This window comes from Chiloscyllium plagiosum, unplaced genomic scaffold (assembly GCF_037043375.1).
Source record: "Chiloscyllium plagiosum isolate Xiang-an unplaced genomic scaffold, Cpla_swu_hap1 HiC_scaffold_7, whole genome shotgun sequence".
NCBI classification, from domain to species: domain Eukaryota; kingdom Metazoa; phylum Chordata; class Chondrichthyes; order Orectolobiformes; family Hemiscylliidae; genus Chiloscyllium; species Chiloscyllium plagiosum.
Window position 1 is genome coordinate 115,882,300 of NW_028270145.1, and position 22,684 is coordinate 115,904,983.

The window sequence follows — 22,684 nt, forward strand, 5'->3', positions numbered from 1 at the left end:
ACTGTTGGGGGGGACGGCCTAGCAGGGGTAAGCTGCAGTGACCGGGTTTCTGGCACGAGGTCTGGCTCTGAGGCTCAGAAGGGAAAGGGGGAGAGGAGGAGAGCGCTAGTTATAGGAGACTCTATAGTTAGAGGGACGGACAGGCGGTTCTGTGGACATGGGCGAGACTCTCGGATGGTTTGTTGCTTCCCGGGTGCTAGGGTCCGAGACGTCTCGGACCGTGTCTTCAGAATCCTTAAGGGGGAGGGTGTGCAGCCAGAAGTCATGGTGCACATTGGCACCAACGACATAGGTAGGAAGAGGGGTGGGGAGGTCATTCAGGAGCTCAGGGAGTTAGGCTGGAAGCTAAAAGCTAGGACAGACAGAGTCGTCATCTCTGGGTTGTTGCCGGTGCCACGTGACAGTGAGGCAAGGAATAAGGAGAAAGTGCAGTGAACACGTGGCTGCAAGGATGGTGTAGGAGGGAGGGCTTCAGGTATTTGGACAATTGGACTGCATTCTGGGGAAGGTGGGACCTGTTCAAGCAGGACGGGCTGCACCTGAACCAGAAGTGCACCAATATCCTGGGAGGTAGGTTTGCTAGCACTCTTCGGGGGGGTTTAAACTAATTTGGCAGGGGGATGGGATCCGGACTTGTAGTCCAGCAAGTAGGTTAGCTGTTTTTCAGGATGTCCAAGAATGTAGGGAGGCTGAGGAGAAGGTAGCACTGGCAGGGATACTTGCGGACACAGAGATGGGTTCAACGCAAGGAGTATCAGAAATAAAGTGGGTGAACTTAAGGCGTGGATCGGTACTTGGGACTACGATGTTGTGGCCATCACGGAAACGTGGATAGAAGAGGGACAGGAATGGTTGTTGGAGGTTCCTGGTTACAGATGTTTCAGTAAGATTAGGGAGGGTGGTAAAAAAGGAGGGGGTGTGGCGTTGCTAATTAGAAATGGTATAACGGCTGCAGAAAGGCAGTTCGAGGGGGATCTGCCTTTGGAGGTAGTATGGGCTGAAGTCAGAAATAGGAAAGGAGCAGTCACCTTGTTGGGTGTTTACTATAGGCCCCCCAATAGCAGCAGAGATGTGGAGAAACAGATTGGGAAACAGATTTTGGAAAGGTGCAGAAGCCACAGGGTAGTAGTCATGGGTGATTTCAACTTCCCAAATATCGATTGGAAGCTCTTTAGATCAAATAGATTGGACGGGGCGGTGTTTGTTCAGTGTGTCCAGGAAGCTTTCTAACTCAGTATGTAGATTGTCCGACCAGAGGGGAGGCCATATTGGATTTGGTACTCGGTAATGAACCGGGACAAGTGATGGGCTTGTTTGTGGGTGAGCATTTCGGTGACTTTCACCTTGGTTATGGAGAGAGATAGGTACGTGCAACAGGGTAGGTTGTACAATTGGGGGAAGGGTAAATACGATGCTGCAAGACAGGATCTGAGGAGCATAAGTTGGGAGCATAGGCTGTCAGGGAAGGATGTCATGGAAATGTGGAACTTTTTCAAGGAACAGATACGATGTGTCCTTGATATGTATGTACCTGTCAGGCAGGAAAGAGATGGTCGTGTGAGGGAACCTTGGTTGACGAGGGAGGTTGAATGTCTTGTAAGGAGGAAGAAGGAGGCTTACATAAGGTTGAGGAAACAAGGTTCAGACAGAGCGTTGGAGGGATACAGGATAGCCAGGAGGGAGCTGAAGAAAGGGATTAGGAGAGCTAAGAAAGGGCATGAAAAATCTTTGGCGGGTAGGATCAAGGATAACCCCAAGGCCTTTTATGCGTCTGTGAGAAACATGAGAATGACGAGAACGAGGGTAGGTCCGATCAAGGACAGTAGTTGGAGACTGTGTATTGAGTCGGAAGAGATAGGAGAGGTCTTGAATGAGTACTTTTCTTCAGTATTTACAAATGAGAGGGACCGTATTGTTGAAGAGGAGAGTATGAAACGGACTGGTAAGCTAGAGGAGATACTTGTTAGGAAGGAGGATGTGTTGGGCATTTTGAAAAACGTGAGGATAAACAAGTCCCCCGGGCCTGACGGGATATATCCTAGGATTATGTGGGAAGCAAGAGAGGAAATTGCAGAGCCGTTGGCAATGATCTTTTCGTCTTCACTGTCAACGGGGGTGGTACCAGGGGACTGGAGAGTGGCGAATGTTGTGCCCCTGTTCAAAAAAGGGAATAGGGATAACCCCGGGAATTACAGGCCAGTTAGTCTTACTTCGGTGGGAGGCAAAGTAATGGAAAGGGTACTGAGGGATACGATTTATGAGTATCTGGAAAGACACTGCTTGATTAGGGACAGCCAGCACGGATTTGAGAGGGGTAGGTCTTGCCTTACAAGTCTTATTGAATTCTTTGAGGAGGTGACCAAGCATGTGGATGAGGGTAGAGCAGTGGATGTAGTGTACATGGATTTTAGTAAGGCATTTGATAAGGTTCCCCATGGTAGGCTTATGCAGAAAGTTAGGAGACATGGGATAGTTGGAAATTTGGCCAGTTGGATAGAGAACTGGCTAACTGGTCGAAGTCAGAGAGTGGTGGTAGATGGTAAATATTCAGCCTGGAGCCCAGTTACAAGTGGATTCTGCAGGGATCAGTTCTGGGTCCTCTGCTGTTTGTAATTTTTATTAATGACTTGGAAGAGGGAGTCAAAGAGGGAGTCAGTAAATTTGCAGACGATACAAAGATTGGTGGAGTTGTGGATAGTGAGGAGGGCTGTTGTCGGCTGCAAAGGGACTTAGATATGATGCAGTGCTAGGCTGAGGAGTGGCAGATGGAGTTCAACCCTGTCAAGTGTGACGTTGTCCATTTTGGAAGGACAAATAAGAATGCGGAAAACAGGGTTAACGGTAGGGTTCTTAGTAAGGTGGAGGAGCAGAGGGATCTTGGGGTCAATGTTCATAGATCTTTGAAAGTTGCCACTCAGGTGGATAGAGCTTGTAAGAAGGCCTATGGTGTATTAGCGTTCATTAGCAGAGGGATTGATTTCAAGAGTCGTGAGTGATGTTGCAGCTGTACAGGACCTTGGTAAGGCCACATTTGGAGTACTGTGTGCAGTTCTGGTCGCCTCACTTTAGGAAAGATGTGGAAGCTTTGGAGAGGGTGCAGAGGAGATTTACCAGGATGTTGCCTGGAATGAAGAATAGGTCGTACGAGGATAGGTTGAGAGTGCTAGGCCTTTTCTCGTTGGAACGGCGAAGGATGAGGGGTGACTTGATAGAGGTTTATAAGATGATCAGGGGCATAGATAGAGTGTTCAGTCAGAGACTTTTTCCCCGGGTACAACAGAGTGTTACAAGGGGACATAAATTCAAGGTGAAGGGTGGAAGGTATAGGGGCGATATCAGGGGTAGGTTCTTTACCCAGAGAGTGGTGGGGGCATGGAATGCGCTGCCTGTGGGAGTGGCAGAGTCAGAATCAGAAGCATTGGTGACCTTTAAGTGGCAATTGGATAGGTACATGGATGGGTGCTTAAGCTAGGACAAATATTCAGCACAACATCGTGGGCCGAAGGGCCTGTTCTGTGCTGTATTGTTCTATGTTCTCTATGTTTATCTGCTTTGGCTGCAAAAACTGAAAGGCAGATTGTCATCTGAATGGAAAATGGGTGTCCTTATACACCAGTCGCTGAAGGTAAGCATGCTGGAGTAGCAGGTGAAAAATGAAAATGGTAGGGTGGCCTTCTTAGCGATAGGTTTCAAGCACAGGAGCTGGATGTCTTCCTCCAGCTGCACAGGGCAGACCACACCTGGAATATTCTGTGCAGTGTTGGTCTCCTTATCTGAGGAAGAATAGTCTGGCGATGCAGGGAGTGCAACAGTGTTTTCCCTGGAGCGTCGGAGGCTATGGGGTGACCTTATAGAGGTTTATAAAATCATGAGGGGCATGGATAGGATAAATATACAAGGTTTTTTCCCTGGGGTGGGGAGTCCAGAACTAGAGGGCATAGGTTTAGGGTGAGAGGGGAAAGATTTAAAAGGGACCTAAGGGGCAACTTTTTCACACACACACAGGATGGAATGAGCTGCCAAAGGAAGTGGTGGAGGCTGGTACAATTACAACATTTAAAAGGCAACTGGATGGGTATATGAATAGAAAGGATTTGGAGGGATATGGGCCAAGTGCTAGCAAACAGGACTAGATTAGGTCAGGATATCTGGTCGGCATGGACGAGTTGGACTGAAGGGTCTGTTTCCGTGCTGTACATCTCTCTGACTGTATGACATACGAAGGGATACTAGATCAGGTAGGACTATATTCACTGGAGTTTAGGAAAATGAAGGGGGAGTTCATAGAAACCTATAAAACTCTAACAGGACTAGACAGGGTCAACACAGGAAGGATGTTCCCGATGACCAGGGAGTCCAGAATCGGGCAGTCACAGTCTAAGGACAAGGGGAAGGCCATTACGGACTGAGATGAGAAATGTCTTCACCCAGAGAGTGGGGAGCCTGGGGAATTCTCTACAACGGAACATGGTTGAGGCCAGAACATTGAATATATTCCAAGAAGGAGGTAGTTTAATTGGGTGGCGTGGATAAGATGGGCTGAAGGGCCCGTTTTCGTGCTGTGGACCCTTATGACTTTACATAATGCTTACGACTAAAGAGTTTAAAGGATATGGGGTGAAAGTGGGAACAGACTCTGGAGGTGGACATCAGCCATGATCATAATGAATGACCTGAAGGGCCGAATGGCCTACTCCTGGTGCTATTTTCAATGTTCCTGAGCCTGACCCCTTTACTAATACAAACTCAGCTGATTTTCCACTCACCTTAAAACTGTAGCCCTGGTCCACCAGGAACCTCTGTCTCTTTGCAGAGTAGGCCATCTCCTGTGTATCCTGAGAAACCAAGGAGTAGAAGAACGCATTGTATTCCTCAGCCACCATCCCTGTGGGACACCACAAGATCGGGGCAGAACTCAGGAGAATCAGACAGAACATACCAAACAGGTCTCATAAACCTCTGTGGTTTCTAAGGTTGGCTTCTTGCACCTCACTTACAGCTAAATTAGAATCTGTTCTAACTGAAGTTACAAAAAATGCATGAAAAACCAAAAGAATTGCAGATGCTGTATAAATCAGAAACGAAACCAGAAACTGCTGGACAAACTCAGCAGGTCTGGTCACTGGACCCAAAATGCTAAGCTGATTTCTCTTCACAGATCCTGCGAGACCTATTGAGCTTGTCCAGAAATTTCTGTTTTTGTTACAAAAATTCAAAGTGCTGGAGAAACACAACTACTCTGGTAGCATCTTCAGAGAGAGTAATAGAGTTAACACTTTGAATCCAATGACACTGCACTATTCATGTCAACTGATGTTAATTTGCTAAGCTCAGTGTCTCAAACGATGTGAAAGCTGCTGTCATAGAATAAAGCCACCGACGCACAGTGCACGCAGAGCACAGACTGACACACAGTGCATGCAGAGCACAGACCCAACACACAGCGCAGACCGACACACAGTGCACGCAGAGCGCAGACTGACACACAGCGCAGACCGACACACAGTGCACGCAGAGCGCAGACTGACATACAGTGCACACAGAGTGCAGACTGACACACAGCGCAGACCAACACACAGTGCACGCAGGGCGCAGACCGACACACAGTGCACGCAGAGCGTAGACCGACACACAGTGCACGCAGAGCGTAGACCGACACACAGTGCAGACCGACACATTTTTTCAGTCCTGGCACACCCAGTCATGAACTGTGGAGGAAGCTCAAAACATATCCAGAACTGTGGAGTGTGTAACTATCGCCAGCCACAAGTGCTGAGTGGATAATCCATCTCAAACCTCCTCCAGTGATATCCAGCATGACAGCTACCAGTCTTCAGCCAATTCAATTCAATCCGTGTGACATCAGGGAATTAGATTAGATTCCCTATAGTGTGGAAACAGGCCCTTCGGCCCAACCAGTCCATACCGACCCTCCGAAGAGTAACCCACCCAGACTCATTTCCCTCTGACTAATGCACCTAACACTATGGACAATTTAGCATGGCCAATTTACCTAACCTGCACATCTTTGGACTGTGGGAGGAAACCGGAGCATCCGGAGGAAACCCACGCAGACACGGGGAGAATGTGCAAACTCCACACAGACAGTCACCCGAGGCTGGAATTGATCCCTGGTGCTGTGAGGCAGCAGTGCTAACCACTGAGCCACCGTACTCGGCTCCAGACATCACAAACAGTGTACCAGTATAGCTACCACAGTGGCATCAATAGCAACACCAGCAATCTGCCTGCTGCACAAAACACAGGTCAAATCCAACTGTATGTATTCTCAATGTTGTCAGGGGTGACACAATGGTAATGCCACTGGGCTAGTTACCCCGAGACCCAGACTAATGCTCTTGGGATTTGGGATCAAATACCACTATGGCTGGTGCTGAACTCTCGAATAAAAATCTAGAATTTAAAAGTTATCCTCACGGTGAACATGCAACCACTGTCAATTTGTTAATACCCATTGCATTCACAATTGTCCCTTAGTAAAGGAAATCTGCTACCTTTCCATACTCCTTAGACAACACTTCCCAAACCCATTACCACTTCAAATCCAGAAGAAGCAGATACATGGGAACACCATCTCCTGCAACCTCCCCTCTGAGTCACTCACCATCCTGACCTGGAAGTATATCGCCGGTCCTTCAGTGTCACTGGGTCAAAATCCAACAATTCCCCCCTTAAGGGCATTGTGGGTCACCCTACAGCACATTGACTTCAGCAGTTCAGGAAGGCAATTCACCCCCACCTTCTCAAAGGAATGAGGGACAGATAATAAATGCTCACCTAGCCAGTGAAGACTGCTTCTCATTAAGGAATTAAAGCCCTCTCACTCACCTTTCTTTGCCCGCAGTACTCTGCCCAGTCGCTGGGCCTCCTGCCGCCTGGACCCTCCGTGCGATGATATCTGTATCAGCACATTAGCTTCAGGGAGATCAAATGAGGTATCACCCACCTATCAAAGATCAGACCATCAGAGTCCCTTCACATTCACCATCTCACCAACACAGTGCAGTGAATGGCAAGAAACAGCTCCAGTGGTGACCGCACTATTCACCAACAAGGGGCATCACCCACACTTCACACACCCAGCAGCACCCACGCACAGCAACACTGCCATCAGCTCAGAGCAGTAAGACCCAGCGTCTTTCCCCATTTACCTTTGAGATAAAGATGGTGTTTATCTTCGGGTTGTGAGTGAAGTTCTGCAGAATCTGCATCCTCTCTCCCTGTGATGTTGGACCGTAAATGTAAGGTCTGAAATTTAAAATACACACAGACATGAGTTATACTGAACCTTTGACCCAAACCCACAAAGTGCCTGAGCAGCAACAAGCACACGATCCTGGGGACTCTCCCAACGAAGGCAACCTGAAATACCGGCCATACTTACAAACCAGCAAAGAGAACCCTGGCCAGTCCCCCCCCCCCCCGCCCCGATGAGAATCCGGTACCCCCCCCCCCCGCCCCCCCCCCCGATGAGAACCCAGTACCGCCCCCGCCCCGATGAGAATCCCGTACCCCTTCCCCCCCCCCCCCGATGAGAATCCGGTACCCCCTTCCCCCCCCCCGATGAGAACCAGGTACCCCCCCCCCCCCGATGAGAATCCGGTACACCCTTCCCCCCCCCCCCGATGAGAACCAGGTACCCCCCCCCCCCCCCCGATGAGAATCCGGTACACCCTTCCCCCCCCACCCCGATGAGAACCCGGTACCCCCCCCCCCACGCCGATGAGAACCCAGTACCCCCCTGCCCCGATGAGAATCCAGTACCCCCTTCCCCCCCACCCCGATGAGAACCCGGTACCTCCCCCGCCCCGATGAGAACCAGGTAAGGTGACTTGAATTGATCAAGACGTTGTCCTGAGGAGTGAACCAGAGAATGGCTCTCATCTGTTTTGTTAACTTGAAACTGAAACAATATGAAATGTCAGTTCTGTCTGCCTTCAGTTTTAATAGATGTACCTTACAGCCATTACTTACTTGTTCAGTTTGATTGCGTACTCTTTCAGTGCGAATACATTGTCTGCAAACACAATGATCTTGTCATTCCTTCGCTCGTGGAAGCGAATCAAGAACTGACAAGCTCTGAACTTGTTGGGGTTCATCACGTAAAGCAGCATCCGTTTCTTTGTCTTAATGGCGACATACTCTCTGTAAAACTCGGGTGACATTGGGCACCAGACCTACACAACACAAAGTGTTTAAGACAAAGAAACTTGTATTTTTATAATGATCACTGACATCTCAAAGCTCCTTACTGCCAAATAAGCTTTTCTGAAGCGTAGTCATTGCTGTAATGCAGGAAAAGCTGCAGTCAAATGTGTGCTGAATAAACTCCCACAATCTGCATTGGGAAAGCAACTAAACCTTTTCTTTTTAGATTGAGCCTAACTTTAATCAGGGCACTGGAGAGAAAAATCACCTGATTGTCTTTGAAACAGTGCTAGGGGATGTCACACATCTGACAGAGCAAGGAGCTGAGGCCTCAGTTTAATTAGATTAGATTACCTACAGTGTGGAAACAGGCCCTTCAGCCCAACCAGTCCATACCGACCCTCTGAAGAGTAACCCTCCCAGACCCACTTCCCTCTGACTAATGCACCTATCACTATGGGCAATTTAGCATGGCTAATTCACCTAACCTGCACATCTTTGCAGTGTGGGAGGAAACCGGAGCACCTGGAGGTAACCCACGCAGAGACGGGGAGAATGTGCAAACTACACAGGTAATTAGATTACTTACAGTGTGGAAACAAGCCCTTCGACCCAACAAGTCCACGCCGATCGGCTGAAGCGCACCCCACCCATACCCCTTGGGGAGAAGGTGCAAACTCCACACAGTCAGTCGCCTGAGGCGGGAATTGAACCCAGGTCTCTGGCGCTGTGAGGAGCAGCGCTAACCACTGTGCCACCCTGCCGCCCCATAATGTCTCATCCAAAGTGGCAAAAGGACAGCAGCAGGTCTCTGCTTCCAACTATCTCCCCCCGTAATTAGTGACTGCAAACAAAAACAGGGCAGAGGAATCTAGAAAGTTGGGAGAGTTGGTGGAAGAGTGGCTCGAGGCCAGCAGTGCTCACACTATTGTTTAGATAGTGCAGTCTTGAACACAGACTGACTCAGATTAATGACAGTGGTCACCCTTCTAAAGGATGTTGTTAAACTGGAGAGGGTGCAGAAAGGATTTACCAGGATGTTGCTGGGACTGGAAGGCTTGAGCTACAGGGAGATGCTGAATAGACTGGTGCTTTATTTCCCTAGAGTGATGGATGGGGAAGGGTGACCTTTAAAGGAGTTTATAAAATGATGATGGGTATAGATAGGGGGAATAGCCCAGAGTAGGAGAGTCCAAAATCAGAAGGTATAGGTTTAAGGTGAGGGGGAGAGATATAAAAAGGATTTGAGATGTAACATTTACACACAGAGGATGGTGTGTGCAGAATGAGCTGCCAGAGGAAGGGTGGCAGCTGGTACAATTACAGCATTTAAAAGGCATCTGGAAGCTTACACGCGAGGCTTGATCATCTCCTACTCAGCGACCCAGAAGAAATTAAAAGGAGAACAACAGCGTTTGCTTGAAACCCGCTTAAAAGCGGCTGAAACAGCATACATTGATAGACCCTCTATTATTAAATTGCAAAGGATTACAGCTCTTAGGACAGCTCTAAATACTACACTTACTCAAACGGCTAAGAGGGAAATATTATTTGCAAAGCAAAGATTATATGAATATGGCGACAAACCGGGTAGATACTTAGCATTTCTTGCAAAGAAAAAAAAGGCCCCTCAGACTATTATGTCTATCAAGGAAAGTACGGGTATTTTGACTCATGATCATAAAAAGATTAATGCGACCTTTAGAAAATTCTATTCTGAGTTATATAAATCACAGGATTGTGAAGATAGGGCGAAGAGGATGCAGTCATTTTTTAAAAATTTGACTTTTCCAGACCTAACTCCGGAACAAGTATCGGTCCTAAATGCTCCTCTTACACCCCAAGAAATAGTTGATGCAATTAGGCACCTTCAAAATGGTAAGACACCGGGCCCAGATGGCTTTCAAGCTGAATTCTATAAAGAATTTACAGAAATACTGGTTGGTCCACTTATGGACATGTATAACTATGCATATAGTCAGGGCTGTCTCCCGCCTTCGCTGAAAGAGGCAAATATCTCTCTTATCCTCAAAAAAGGAAAGGACCCAGAAGATTGTACATCATACAGACCAATATCCTTGCTAAATGTAGATTTTAAAATCCTCTCTAAAACATTAGCACTGAGATTAGAAAGGATACTGCCACATATTATAAAGGAGGATCAGACGGGGTTTATTAAGGGCCGTAGATCATCCAATAATGTTAGAAGGGCTCTGAATATGATTCAAGCTTGTCATCAGGGAAAGATACCAGGAGTAGTGGTTTCATTAGACGCGGAAAAGGCATTTGATAGGGTCGAATGGTCATATTTGTTTTACACATTGGAGAGGTTTGGTGTTGGACAGGTGTTTACCAAATGGATCTCAACATTGTATAGTGATCCCAAAGCAGTTGTGGTTACCAATGGATTAGGCTCGGATAGCTTCAGTGTGGGTAGGGGCTGCCGTCAGGGATGTCCCCTCTCACCATTGTTATTCACGCTAATAATTGAACCACTAGCAGAAGCTATACGAGCTGATCCTAATATAGTGGCCCCAAGGATTGGTACAGGTAAACATAAAATTACCCTTTATGCAGATGATGTTCTTCTATTCCTCAGTAACCCTTTGATGTCCATACCCCGCTTAATCCAAGTTATTAATACATTTAGTGCATTCTCAGGCTATAAAATTAATTTTTCAAAATCGGAGGCTATGCCAATGGGTGGCCTTGCTGTGATACCCCGCTTAGCGGACGGTTCCCTTTTTCCCTTTCGCTGGTCCCTGGAGGGTTTCTTATATTTAGGCATTTTTATTACTCCAGTATTTGGTCAGTTGTATAAGGCTAATTTTGTGAATTTATTGGAAAGGATAAGGCAGGACCTCCAGCGATGGGGAGACCTGCCAATTTCCTGGCTGGGTAGAATAGCATTAATCAAAATGAATATCCTGCCCCGTCTCCTATATCCTATGAGAATGCTTCCGGTGATGCTGCCGAGGACAGCTTTATGTAAATTATACGGCTGGCTGAGTTCCTTTATCTGGAACCATAGGCGGCCCCTCATTAAGCTGAAGAAGCTACAGCTTCCACAGGCAAGGGGTGGATTGGACTTCCCAGATTTTAGGAAATATCAATTAAGTTCCCTATTAAGTTATATAGCTGATTGGGTCTTGTCTGATCCACAATCAATCTGGTTGGACATCGAGGCTTCTCAAGTAAAATACCCACTTATTAACCTTTTATTCTCAGACAAGAGGAAAATCATTACAGATCACTGTAAAAACCCTATAATACTGAATACAATCAAGGCTTGGAATATAATGCGGCAAAATGAGGGTAATTCACATAAAACATCCCCCTATGCACCGATAGTGGGAGCATGGGGATTCCAACCGGGGTTAACAGATGCCACTTTTAAACTCTGGAGAGCCAGGGGTATCTCATGTCTCGGGGATTTATTTAAAGATGGGGTCCTGATGTCTTTCGGACAGCTGCGTCAGAAATTCGGATTACCCAATGGAGACCTCTTTCGATACTTCCAAATTCGAGATTTTATACAGAAGAAGACTACGTTATTAGATAGTCTTTATAAATCCGATAGAGAATGTAGTGTCCTACGACCAGTGGGGGTATCTTCCGTCAGTAATATTTATCATTTGCTACATGATGAAGTATCGGGAGATATGGATAATCTGCTTAAAACATGGGATCAGGATCTGGGACTAGAAATCTCCACAGAAACATGGAACGATATCTGGGAAAATGCTAGAAGAATTACTATTTGTAACAGAACCCAGGCTATCCAGCTGAAGATACTTCATAGGGCCCATATAGCACCGGTTCGATTGGCAAAATTTAAGGCAGGAGCATCTCCAATGTGTCCTAAATGCAAAATAGAGGTGGGCACTCTTGTACATTGCTTATGGACCTGTCATAAGATCCGTGGATATTGGACTAAAGTAGCAAGTACCCTGACAGAAATTTTAGGAACGGAAATAAAAGTGGACCCCGTATCTCTCCTATTGGGCTTTTCGAACTTTCCCTCCCTGGACACGTACGGGAAGAGACTATTTTCTATTCTTTCTTTCTGTGCAAGGAAAAATATTTTGATGAACTGGGTGGCGGAAATTGGCACAGACTAATTATGGAATGTATTCCCCTTGACTTCCTTACAAATATGGTGCACCGAAAGACCGAATTATTTTATAAAATATGGCAGCCCTTTTTGAATTACATAAATACAGATATTTCGGCTATCCTAACAAGGGCTTTTATTTAATTGAGACTACAGACCTGGCTGGTCCGCGGCCCCTCGGGGGAGGAATCCCGCACGAATACGGGTTTTATCATATCTGATGTTAACACATCCCGAGCATGTAAGAGACTTAAATATACACCCTGGTTAGTTGTAGGTTAGATTAGTAGATAGTTGAGTTTTGTCTGTTTGTTCTTTTTTGTTGTTTTTTTTTCGGTTTTTTTTTGTTGTTTTGTTTTTTTTTGTCAAATTTTGGCTATTGTATATTTGAGCTAATTGTATATCAATGTTTATATCTGAGAGTTTTGTTTATTTTTGTAAACTTGTAAAAATGTTAAATTTCTAATAAAAATATCTATAAAAAAAAAAGGCATCTGGATGGGTATTGAATAGGAAGGTTTGGAGGGATATGGGCCAAGCGCTGGCAAATGGGACTAGATTAAATTTTGATGTCTTGTTGGCAATGGACAGATTGGACCAAAAGGTCTGTTTCCATTCTGTATGAGTCTAGATTAGAGTGATGCTGGAAAAGCACAGTAGGTCAGGCAGCATCCGAGGAGCAGGAAAATCAACGTTTCGGGCAGAAGCCTTTCATTAGAAATAGAGGCAGGGTGCCTCCGGGGTGGAGAGATAAATGGGGGGGTGGGTGGGGAGAAAGTAGCATAGAGTACAATAGGTGAATGGGGGAGGGGATGGAGGTGATAGGTCAGAGAGGAGGGTGAAGTGGATAGGTGGAAAAGATGATAGGCAGGTAGGACAGGTCATGGGGACGGTGCTGAGCTGGATGTTTGGAACTAGGGTGAGGTGGGGAGAAGGGGAAATGAGGAAACTGTTGAAGTCCACATTGATGCCCTGGAATTGAAGTGTTCCGAGGCGGAAGATGAGGCGTTCTTCCTCCAGGCGTCTGGTGGTGAGGGAGCGGCGGTGAAGGGGGCCCAGACCTCCATGTCCTCGACAGAGTGAGAGGGGGAGTTGAAATGTTGGGCCACGGGGTGGTGTCCCAGAGATGTTCCCTAAAGCGCTCTGCTAGGAGGCACCCAGTCTCCCCAATGTAGAGGTGACCGCATCGGGAGCAATGGATACAATAAATGATATTGGTGAGTGTGCAGGTAAAACTTTGATGGATGTGGAAGGCTCCTTTAGGGCCTTGGATAGAGGTGAGGGAGGTAGTGTGGGCGGAGGTTTTGCAATTGCTGTGGTGGCAGGGGAAGGTGCCAGGATGGAAGGGTGGGGTTTAGGGGGGCCAGGTAGTCACAGAAGGAATGGTCTTTGCGGAAAGCGGAAATGGGTGGGGAGGGAAATATATCCCTGGTGGTGGGGTCCGTTTGGAGGTAGCGGAATTATCGGCGGATGATTTGGTTTATGCAAAGATTGGTAGGGTGGAAGGTGACACCAGGGGGGTTCTGTCCTTGTTACGGTTGGAGGGGTGGAGTTTGAGAGCAGAGGGGCAGGATGTGGACAAGATATGTTGGAGGGCATCTTGAACAGTTTCCTCATTTCCCCTTCCCCCCCACCTCACCCTATTGTACTCTATCGATCTTTAACCACGTGGAATTGCGGGTCTCTAAAGAAGGAGGCCATCTGGTGAGTTCTGTCGTGGAACTGGTCCTCCTGGGAGCAGATACGGTGGTCGGAGGAATTGGGAATACTGGATGGCATTTTTGCAGGAGGTAGGGTGGGAAGAGGTGTAATCCAAGTAGCTGTGGGAGTCAATGGGTTTGTAAAAAATGTCATTGTCAAGTTGGTCGTCATTAATGGAGATGGAGAGGTCCAGGAAGGGGAGGGAGGTGTCAAGAGATGGTCCAGGAGGAAGAACGCCTCATATTCCGCCTCGGAACACTTCAACCTCAGGGCATCAATGTGGATTTCACCAATTTCCTCATTTCCCCTTCCCCCACCTCACCCCAACTCCAACCTTCCAGCTCAGCACCGTCCCCATGACCTGTCCTACCTGCCTATCTTCCTTTCCACCATATCCACTCCACCCTCCTCTCTGACCTATCACCTCCATCCCCACCCCCATTCACCTATTGTACTCTATGCTACTTTCTCCCCACCCCCCCAATTATCTCTCCACTCTGCAGGCACCCTGCCTCTATTCCTGATGAAGGGCTTTTGCCCGAAACGTCGATTTTCCTGCTCCTCGAATGCTGCCTGACCTGCTGTGCTTTTCCAGCACCACTCTAATCTAGACTCTGGCTTCCAGCATCTGCAGTCCTTGTTTTTACCTCCATTCTGTACGACTCTACAACCGTGACTTTTAAGACAACTGGCATTTCTATAGAACCTCGGGTGACCTCAGCATATCCAAAATGCTTTACAGACAATGGAGTACAATGATGTCGAACACAGGAACATTGGAACAGAGTAGGTCATTCAGCCCCCTGAGCCTGTTCCATCGTTCAATGAGATCATGGCTAATCTGTGGCCTAACTCCATTTATTGCCTGTTGGCCTATATCCATATACACCTTTGCTTATCAAAAATTTATCTATCTCAGAATTAAAATGAATGATCCAGCATTCATTGCCGTTTGTGGACGAGAGTTCCAAACCTCTCCCACCCTTTGTGTGTGGAAGTGCTTCCTAACATCCCTCCTGAACACTCTGGCCCTCATTCTCAGACTCAATTCATATATAACCATCATGTGTTGCTTGGTTTTGTTTGGCCTCAAGCCAAACCAATACCCACCAGATAATGGCACCCAGAGTAGGACCTGAGCAAAGAATGCAGAGGTAGCTGTGTTACCCACTGAACTATGACTGGCAACCTCAGCACATCCTCAGGGTGGTTGACACCATCAAGCGAAAGCATGGTCATTGTTTTGTAAGCAGGAGTGGTGGCCAACTACACCAAGACTCTGCAAACAGCAAGTGAGATGTCAATTTACTTTGGTGATTGTTGTTGAGGGGGGTATGCTGACCCAGGAACCCAGGAGAACACACTTTCCTTTCATTACTGTCTTTGGATCTCTGAGTCCTGTACCATCTCCTCTTTCTCTCTCTTCCTGAAAACTCTTCATAACGCTGCTCTCAATCTTTCTTTTCCTGAAAGCCTCAACTCTGGCTGGGAAGCAGCTCAAGCGTGCAAGGTCTCTCTTATTAGACTGGCCAAAGAATTAACTTTACAATAACAAGTTATTGAAGATAGCCAGGAATGCAGAGTTAAGGCCACAGCCATTGTCTTATTCAATGGCAGAGCAAGGTCAAGAAGTCAAATTGCCTATTCCTGGACCTAGCTTGCAGGCTCATATGTTTGTCCATATGAAGTTCATGGTCAAACACCAGAGGGAAGGTAGTTTTGTGTCCTTACCCAGTCTCTATCACTATGTGACTCCAGTCCCACACCAACACCATTCAGAGTTTGAACTTCCATCAAAAGTTCCCCAGCAAGACACTTAGTTGGATCAAGCAATCCTTTGCAGCTACACATTCTCAGGTCAACTAGGGGACTGGCAGTAAACCCTGGCCTTGCTGGTGTCCATCCACATCCTGAGAGTGAATGAGAAATAAAGCAGCAATTGGGTGACACTGACTGTGAACATACAAACTCCTGCTCTCTGCATTATTAGTCCAGCAGCATCACTATTCCACAATGTTCTGCCCTGAATTAAACTAAAACAGCACCAGGTAACAGTCTGCACATACCTCAGCACAAAATTACCTACATTTTGTAGTGAGGTCATGTGATTAATGGAAAGACAGTTATCATATGAAGAAAGGTTGAGCAGGCCGAACCTATAACCTCACTGGAGTTTAGAAGAATGAAAGGTGGTGTTATTGAAACCTATAAAATCTCGAGGGAAATTGGCAGGATGGAGCTGAAAGGATTCAGCTCTCTCATATAAAAGAGAGACAAGAGTGATGGGACACAGGTTTAAAATGATGAATCTCCCCTTTAAAGTTCTTTAGATTATTACTATTTTCTCTCAGAGGATTATTAGTCTGCGGAACTCCCATCAGAAAGTGGTGGAAGTAGATCATTGAATTTTTTTTTAAAGCTTGAGTTAAAGGTTTTGGGAGTAGAAAGGGAAGTTCAGGAGACAATCAGTTCAACCACGGTCTTATCGAACAGCACAGCTGGTTCAGGGAGAAACATTTGCATCTTTGTTCTCGGTGTATGAGGGAACACACCTCAGTAAACTTCACATTGCCAATGTCACGGTATTTTTGTGTGCTACCATCCATATCTTCTAACAAGGTTCTTTAGGGTCATATGTGGTCTAGTATGTGGGATGGTAGCCACGTTCTGGTCTAAAGAGAATAGTCCTGTAGATTAAACCACATTCAGTTGATGGCATCTCTTCAACTTTGTGCAAGTTATAAAAACTTGGCCCTACGTTACAAGGACTGTTGGGAAGATCAGATCTCTGGTCTGTCCCCAACATTATTCTGCAACCAAATCCACACTACATTATCTCAGTGGGTGGTTCTTAACAGTACACAATCAGGTATTAAGACCATAAGACACAGAAATGGAAGCAAGGCCATTCAGTCCATCGAGTCCACTCTGCCATTTAGTCATGGCTGATGGGCATTTCAATTCCACTTACCCGCACTCTCCCCGTTTCCCTTAATTCCTTGAGAGATTAAGAATGTATTAATCTCTGCCTTGAAGACACCCAACGTCCCGGCCTTCACTGTGCTCCGTGGCAATGAATTCCACAGGCCCACCACTCTCTGGCTGAAGAAATGTCTCATTTCCATTCTAAATTGACTCCCTCTAATTTTAAGGCTGTGCCCACGGGTCCTAGTCTCACCCCCAACGGAAACACATTCACAGCGTCCATCCTTTCTAAGCCATGCATTATCTTGTAAGTTTCTATTAGATCTCCCCATAACCTTCTAAACTCTAATGAACACAATCGCAGGATCCTCAGCCGTTCATCGTACATTAGGCCTACCATTCCCGGGATCATCCGTGTGAATCTCCACTAGACATGCTCCAGTGCTTGCTTCCATTTCTATGTCTTATGGTCTTAATACCTGTTTAGTCTTACTTCGGTGGTAGGTAAAGTAATGGAAAGGGTACCGAGGGATAGGATTTATGAGTATCTGGAAAGGTACTGCTTGATTAGGGACAGCCAGCACGGATTTGTGAAGGGTAGGTCTTGCCTTACAAGTCTGATTGAATTCTTTGAGGAGGTGACCAAGCATGTGGATGAGGGTAGAGCAGTGGATGTAGTATACATGGATTTTAGTAAGGCATTTGATAAGGTTCCCCATGGAAGGCTTATGCGGAAAGTCAGGAGGCATGGGATAGAGGGAAATTTGGCTAATTGGATAGAAAACTGGCTAACCGGTCGAAGTCAGAGAGTGGTGGTAGATGGTAAATATTCAGCCTGGAGCCCAGTTACAAGTGGAGTTCCGCAGGGATCAGTTCTGGGTCCTCTGCTGTTCGTAATTTTTATTAATGACTTGGATGAGGGAGTCGAAGGGTGGGTCAGTAAATTTGCAGATGATACAAAGATTGGTGGAGTTGTGGATAGTGAGGAGGGCTCTTGTCAGCTGCAAAGGGACTTGGATATGATGCAGAGCTGGGCTGAGGAGTGGCAGATGGAGTTCAACCCTGCCAAGTGTGAGGTTGTCCATTTTGGAAAGACAAATAAGAATGCGGAATACAGGGTTAACGGTAGGGTTCTTAGTGAGGTGGAGGAACAGAGGGATCTTGGGGTCTATGTTCATAGGTCTTTGAAAGTTGCCACTCAGGTGGATAGAGCTTGTAAGAAGGCCTATGGTGTATTAGCGTTCATTAGCAGAGGGATTGAATTCAAGAGTCGTGAAGTGATGTTGCAACTGTACAGGACTTTGGTTAGGCCACATTTGGAGTACTGTGTGCAGTTCTGGTCGCCTCACTTTAGGAAAGATGTGGAAGCTTTGGAGAGGGTGCAGAGGAGATTTACCAGGATGTTGCCTGGAATGGAGAATAGGTCGTACGAGGATAGGTTGAGAGTGCTAGGCCTTTTCTCGTTGGAACGGCGAAGGATGAGGGGTGACTTGATAGAGGTTTATAAGATGATCAGAGGAATAGATAGAGTAGACACTCAGAAACTTTTTCCCCGGGTACTACAGAGTGTTACAAGGGGACATAAATTTAAGGTGAAGGGTGGAAGGTATAGGGGAGATGTCAGGGGTGGGTTCTTTACCCAGAGAGTGGTGGGGACATGGAATGCGCTGCCTGTGGGAGTGGTAGAGTCAGAATCTTTGGTGACCTTTAAGCGGCAATTGGATAGGTACATGGATGGGTGCTTAAGCTAGGACAAATGTTCGGCACAACATCGTGGGCCGAAGGGCCTGTTCTGTGCTGTATTGTTCTATGTTCTATGCTAGTATGTCCTTCCTGAGGTGTGGGGCCCAAAATTGAACACAGTATTCGAAATGGGGCCTAATTAAAGTCTCAGAAGCACATCGCTGCTTTTATATTCCAACCCTCTTGAGATAAATGACAGGGTATGAATCCTGTCAGGTCTACATTAACTGTACTGACCCTTCGAACTCTGTGTGAAAGACTCACCTCAGCACACTGCACCTTGGCAATATAACCACTGTTCTGCAGCTCCATCCAGTTGGCTTCAAACAGTTTTGGTCCAATGAGGAAATTCAGGTCGACAATTTTGTCGTCTTCTCGGACCAACGTGGCTGTCAGGCCCAGTTTGCAGTGAGCTTGTACAATGGTCAGGACACGACGGAACATTTTTGCTGGAAGGGATAGCCATCAGCGTTAACTCAGAGACAGCGTACAGATACAATAAACCAGTGAATGAGTCAAGGTACATGCTCACGACTCCTGGTGCTCAAAAAGAGCACTGCACCAATTAATCACTGTACAACGTTAAATACAGAGTAAAGGTTCCTCCACTCTTTCAAACTGCAAGTGAAGCTTCCTCAATACTGTCCCTAACCAATACTCCCATGACAGGTACAGCACAGGGTTAGATACAGATTAAACCTCTCTCCGCACTGACACGGGAAGAATGAGAAATGATGTCCTTAAAGCAGCCGTTAGGGGGTTAGATAGGACACTGAAAAGCAGGACTTGAAAAGTAGTAATTCCTAGGACTACAGAGTAATGATTATAAGAACAGAGGATAAGGTAGGTGAATGTCTGGCTGGAACGATTTGAGATACCTCACACATTCCATGTGGGTGTCACTGATTGGGCCAGGATGGATTGTCTGTCTCTAGTTGCCCTTGAGAAAGTGGGGGTACGCACCCTTTCTGAACTGCTGCAGGTCATGTGTTATGGGTTTACACACAATGCCCTTCAGGAAGTAATTCCAGGATTTTCTCCCAAAGACACTGAAGGAACAGTAATATATTTCCAAGTCTGGATGGTGAGCGGCTTGAAGGGGAACTTGCAGGGGGTGATGGTCATGGGTTTGGAGGGTGCTGTCAAAGGATCTTTGATGAATTTCTGCAGTGAATCTTGTAGAAAGTACATACTGCAGCTACTGAGTGTTGCTGGTAGAAGGACTGGATGTTTGTGGATGTGGTGTCAATCAAGTGAGCTGCTTTGTCCTGGATGGTGTCAAGCTTCTTGAGTTTTGTTGGAGCTGCACCCATCAAGGCAGGTGGGGAGTATTCTATCACACTCCTGACTTGTGACTTGACAGGCTCTGGGGAGTCAGGAGGTATGTTATGTGTTATACACTGCAATATTCAGAGCATCTGACCCACTCTTTAGACACTATATTAGATATTTTATGTTAGATTCCCTACAGTGTAGAAACAGGCCATTCAGCCCAACAAGTCCACACCGACCCTCCGAAGAGTAACCCATCCAGACCCATTCCCCAGCGTTTATCCCTGACTGATGCACCTAACACTATAGGGAATTTAGCATGGCCAATTCACCGAACCTGCACATCTTTGTGATGGGGGGAGGAAACCAGAGCACCCAGAGGAAACCCACGCAGACACGGGAAAAATGTCCAAAATCCATGCAGACAGTCACCCGAGGCTGGAATTGAACCCAGCTCCCTAGTGCTGTGAGGCAGCAGTGCTAACCACAAAGCCACCGTGCCATCCTGCTAGTTCACTTTAGCTTCTGGTCAATGGTCCCTCCCAGGGTGTTGACAGCAGAATGTTCAGTGATAGTAACACCACTGAACATCAAGTAGCGATGATTAAATGGTCTCTTATTGGAGATAGTCATTGCCTGGCACTTAAGTAGTAAGTAACATTTGCACCACACATCAGCCCAAGCCTATTGTCCAAATCTTGCTGCTTTTGAACATAGACTGTTTCAGTATCTGAGAAAGGGCGAATGGTGCTGAACATCATGCAATCATTGGCAAACATCTCCACTTCTGACCTTCTGATGGAGGGAAGGTCATTGATGAAGCAGCTGAAGATGGTTGGGCCAAGGACATTGTCGAGGAACTCCTGCAACTTCCAACAACTACAACCATCTTCCTATGCGTCAGGTTTGACTCCAACCAGCAGAGAATTCCCACTGACTCCATTTCTGCTCATGCTTCTTGATGCTACACTCAGTCGAATATGGGCTTGATGTTTGGGTGCAGGAGGGAGGGAAGGAATTCGATTCCCAAATCTTTGGGGCAGTTCTATTATCTGATTATGAGCTCAGTAATAATAGCACCCCAGTAGGGGCGTATTTTAGAAACAGTGACCATAACTGAGTTAGATCTAGGATAGTTACTGAGAAAGATAAGGATGGGCCAGGAATAAAAAGCTCTGAACTGGAGAAAGGCTAATTTTACTCAAATGGAGGCAAGGGAGGAGATATCATGGGCCCTGGAAATAAACTTGCAAGTCCTCTCTGACCACAGGTGAGGTGCCAGAGGACTGCTAACGTTGTGCTGTTATTATAAAAGGGAGGAAGGGATATACCAGAAAATGACAGACTGGTCAGTCTCATCTCATTGGTGGGTAAGTTATGACATAGAATTATGAAGGACAGAATATAACTGCGTTTGGAGAGACACTGATTTATTCAAGGATAGTCAGCGTGGAATTGTTAAGTGAAGGTCATGTGTAACAAATCTCAGTTGTTTTTTTGAGTTGGTAACCTGGAGTTTGATGAGATCAATGCAATTGATGTGTCCATATGGACTTTGGCAAGGCATTTGGTAAAGTACTTCATGGCAGATTAGCCAAGAAAATAACAGCCCATGGCATCTCAGGCAAAGTGGTCCATTGGACCTAAAATTGGCTGAGAGTTAGGAGGCAGAGGGTACTAGTACAAGGAATGTTTCTGTCACTACAAATCTAATTTCAGTGGAGTTCTGCAAGGCTTGGTGCTGGAATTCTTCCTGTTTATGGTGTACATTAATGATGTGTCTGAAACGTAGGTGATTTGATTGAGGCATTCACAGATAACAAGAAAATTAGCAGAATGGTCAGAGCACTGGCAAATGGAATTCAAGCCAAAAGTCATAGCCATACAGCACAGAAACAGACCCTTCAGTCCACCCAGTCCGTGCCGATCAGAATCCCAAACTAAACTAATACCACCTGCCTGATCCTGGCCCATATCCCTCCAAACACTTTTTATTCATATACTTATCTAAATGTTGTAACTGTGCCCGCATTCACCAGTTCCTCTGGAAGTTCATTCCACACGCGAACCACTCTCTGTATAAATAAATTGCCCGTATGCCCTCTTTAGCTCTTTCTCCTCTCACCTTAAAAATATTGCCTGAAGTCCTGAAATCCCTTACCCTATGGAAAAGACATCTGCCATTTACCTTATCAATGCCCCTCAAGATTTTATAAATCTCTATAAGGTTGCCTCTCAACCCCCTATCCTCCAGTGAAAAAGTCCCAGCCTATCCTGAAGGATGAATATTGTCCTTGTCTTTGTAAAGTAGGCACGGTGGCTCAGTGGTTAGCACTGCTGCCTTGCAGCACCAGGTCCCAGGTTCGAGTCCAACCTCGGGTGACTGTGTGTGGAGTTTGCACATTCTCTCTGTGTCTGCGTGGGTTTCCTCCGGGTGCTCCGGTTTCCTCCCACAATCCAAAGATGTGCAGGTCAGGTCTACTGGCCGTACTAAATTGCCCGTAGTGTTAGGTGCATTAGTCTGAGGGAAATGGGTCAGGTGGATTACATTTCAGAGGGTCGGTGTGGACTTGTTGGGCCGAAGGGTCTATTTCCACACTGTAGGGAATCTAATCAATCCAGCCTCTCCCCCTAAATGAAACCTTCCATATCCGGCAACATCCTGGTAAATCTCTATGGAACCCTCTCCAGGTTAATAATATCCTTCTGAAAACTGGCCGATGCTTTGGGAGGGCAAACAAGGTCAGGGATCACACAATG

General features: G+C 46.5%; 1 protein-coding gene across 2 annotated transcripts in view; it reads right to left on the reverse strand.

Annotated features, from left to right (window-relative positions):
* Positions 1-22,684, reverse strand: part of ercc3 (excision repair cross-complementation group 3) — a 53,781-nt gene that overhangs the window by 4,420 nt on the left and 26,677 nt on the right. Inside the window, exons 9-13 of one of the 2 annotated variants that reach the window (XM_087989412.1) lie at positions 18,917-19,101; positions 7,996-8,198; positions 7,173-7,269; positions 6,850-6,967; positions 4,767-4,885 (exon numbers count right to left, since the gene is read on the reverse strand). In XM_087989412.1, the coding sequence (XP_087845538.1) occupies positions 4,767-4,885; positions 6,850-6,967; positions 7,173-7,269; positions 7,996-8,198; positions 18,917-19,101 (722 nt within the window). The remainder of the gene's footprint in view (positions 1-4,766; positions 4,886-6,849; positions 6,968-7,172; positions 7,270-7,995; positions 8,199-18,916; positions 19,102-22,684) is intronic. The other variant, XM_087989413.1, reaches the window with a different exon arrangement.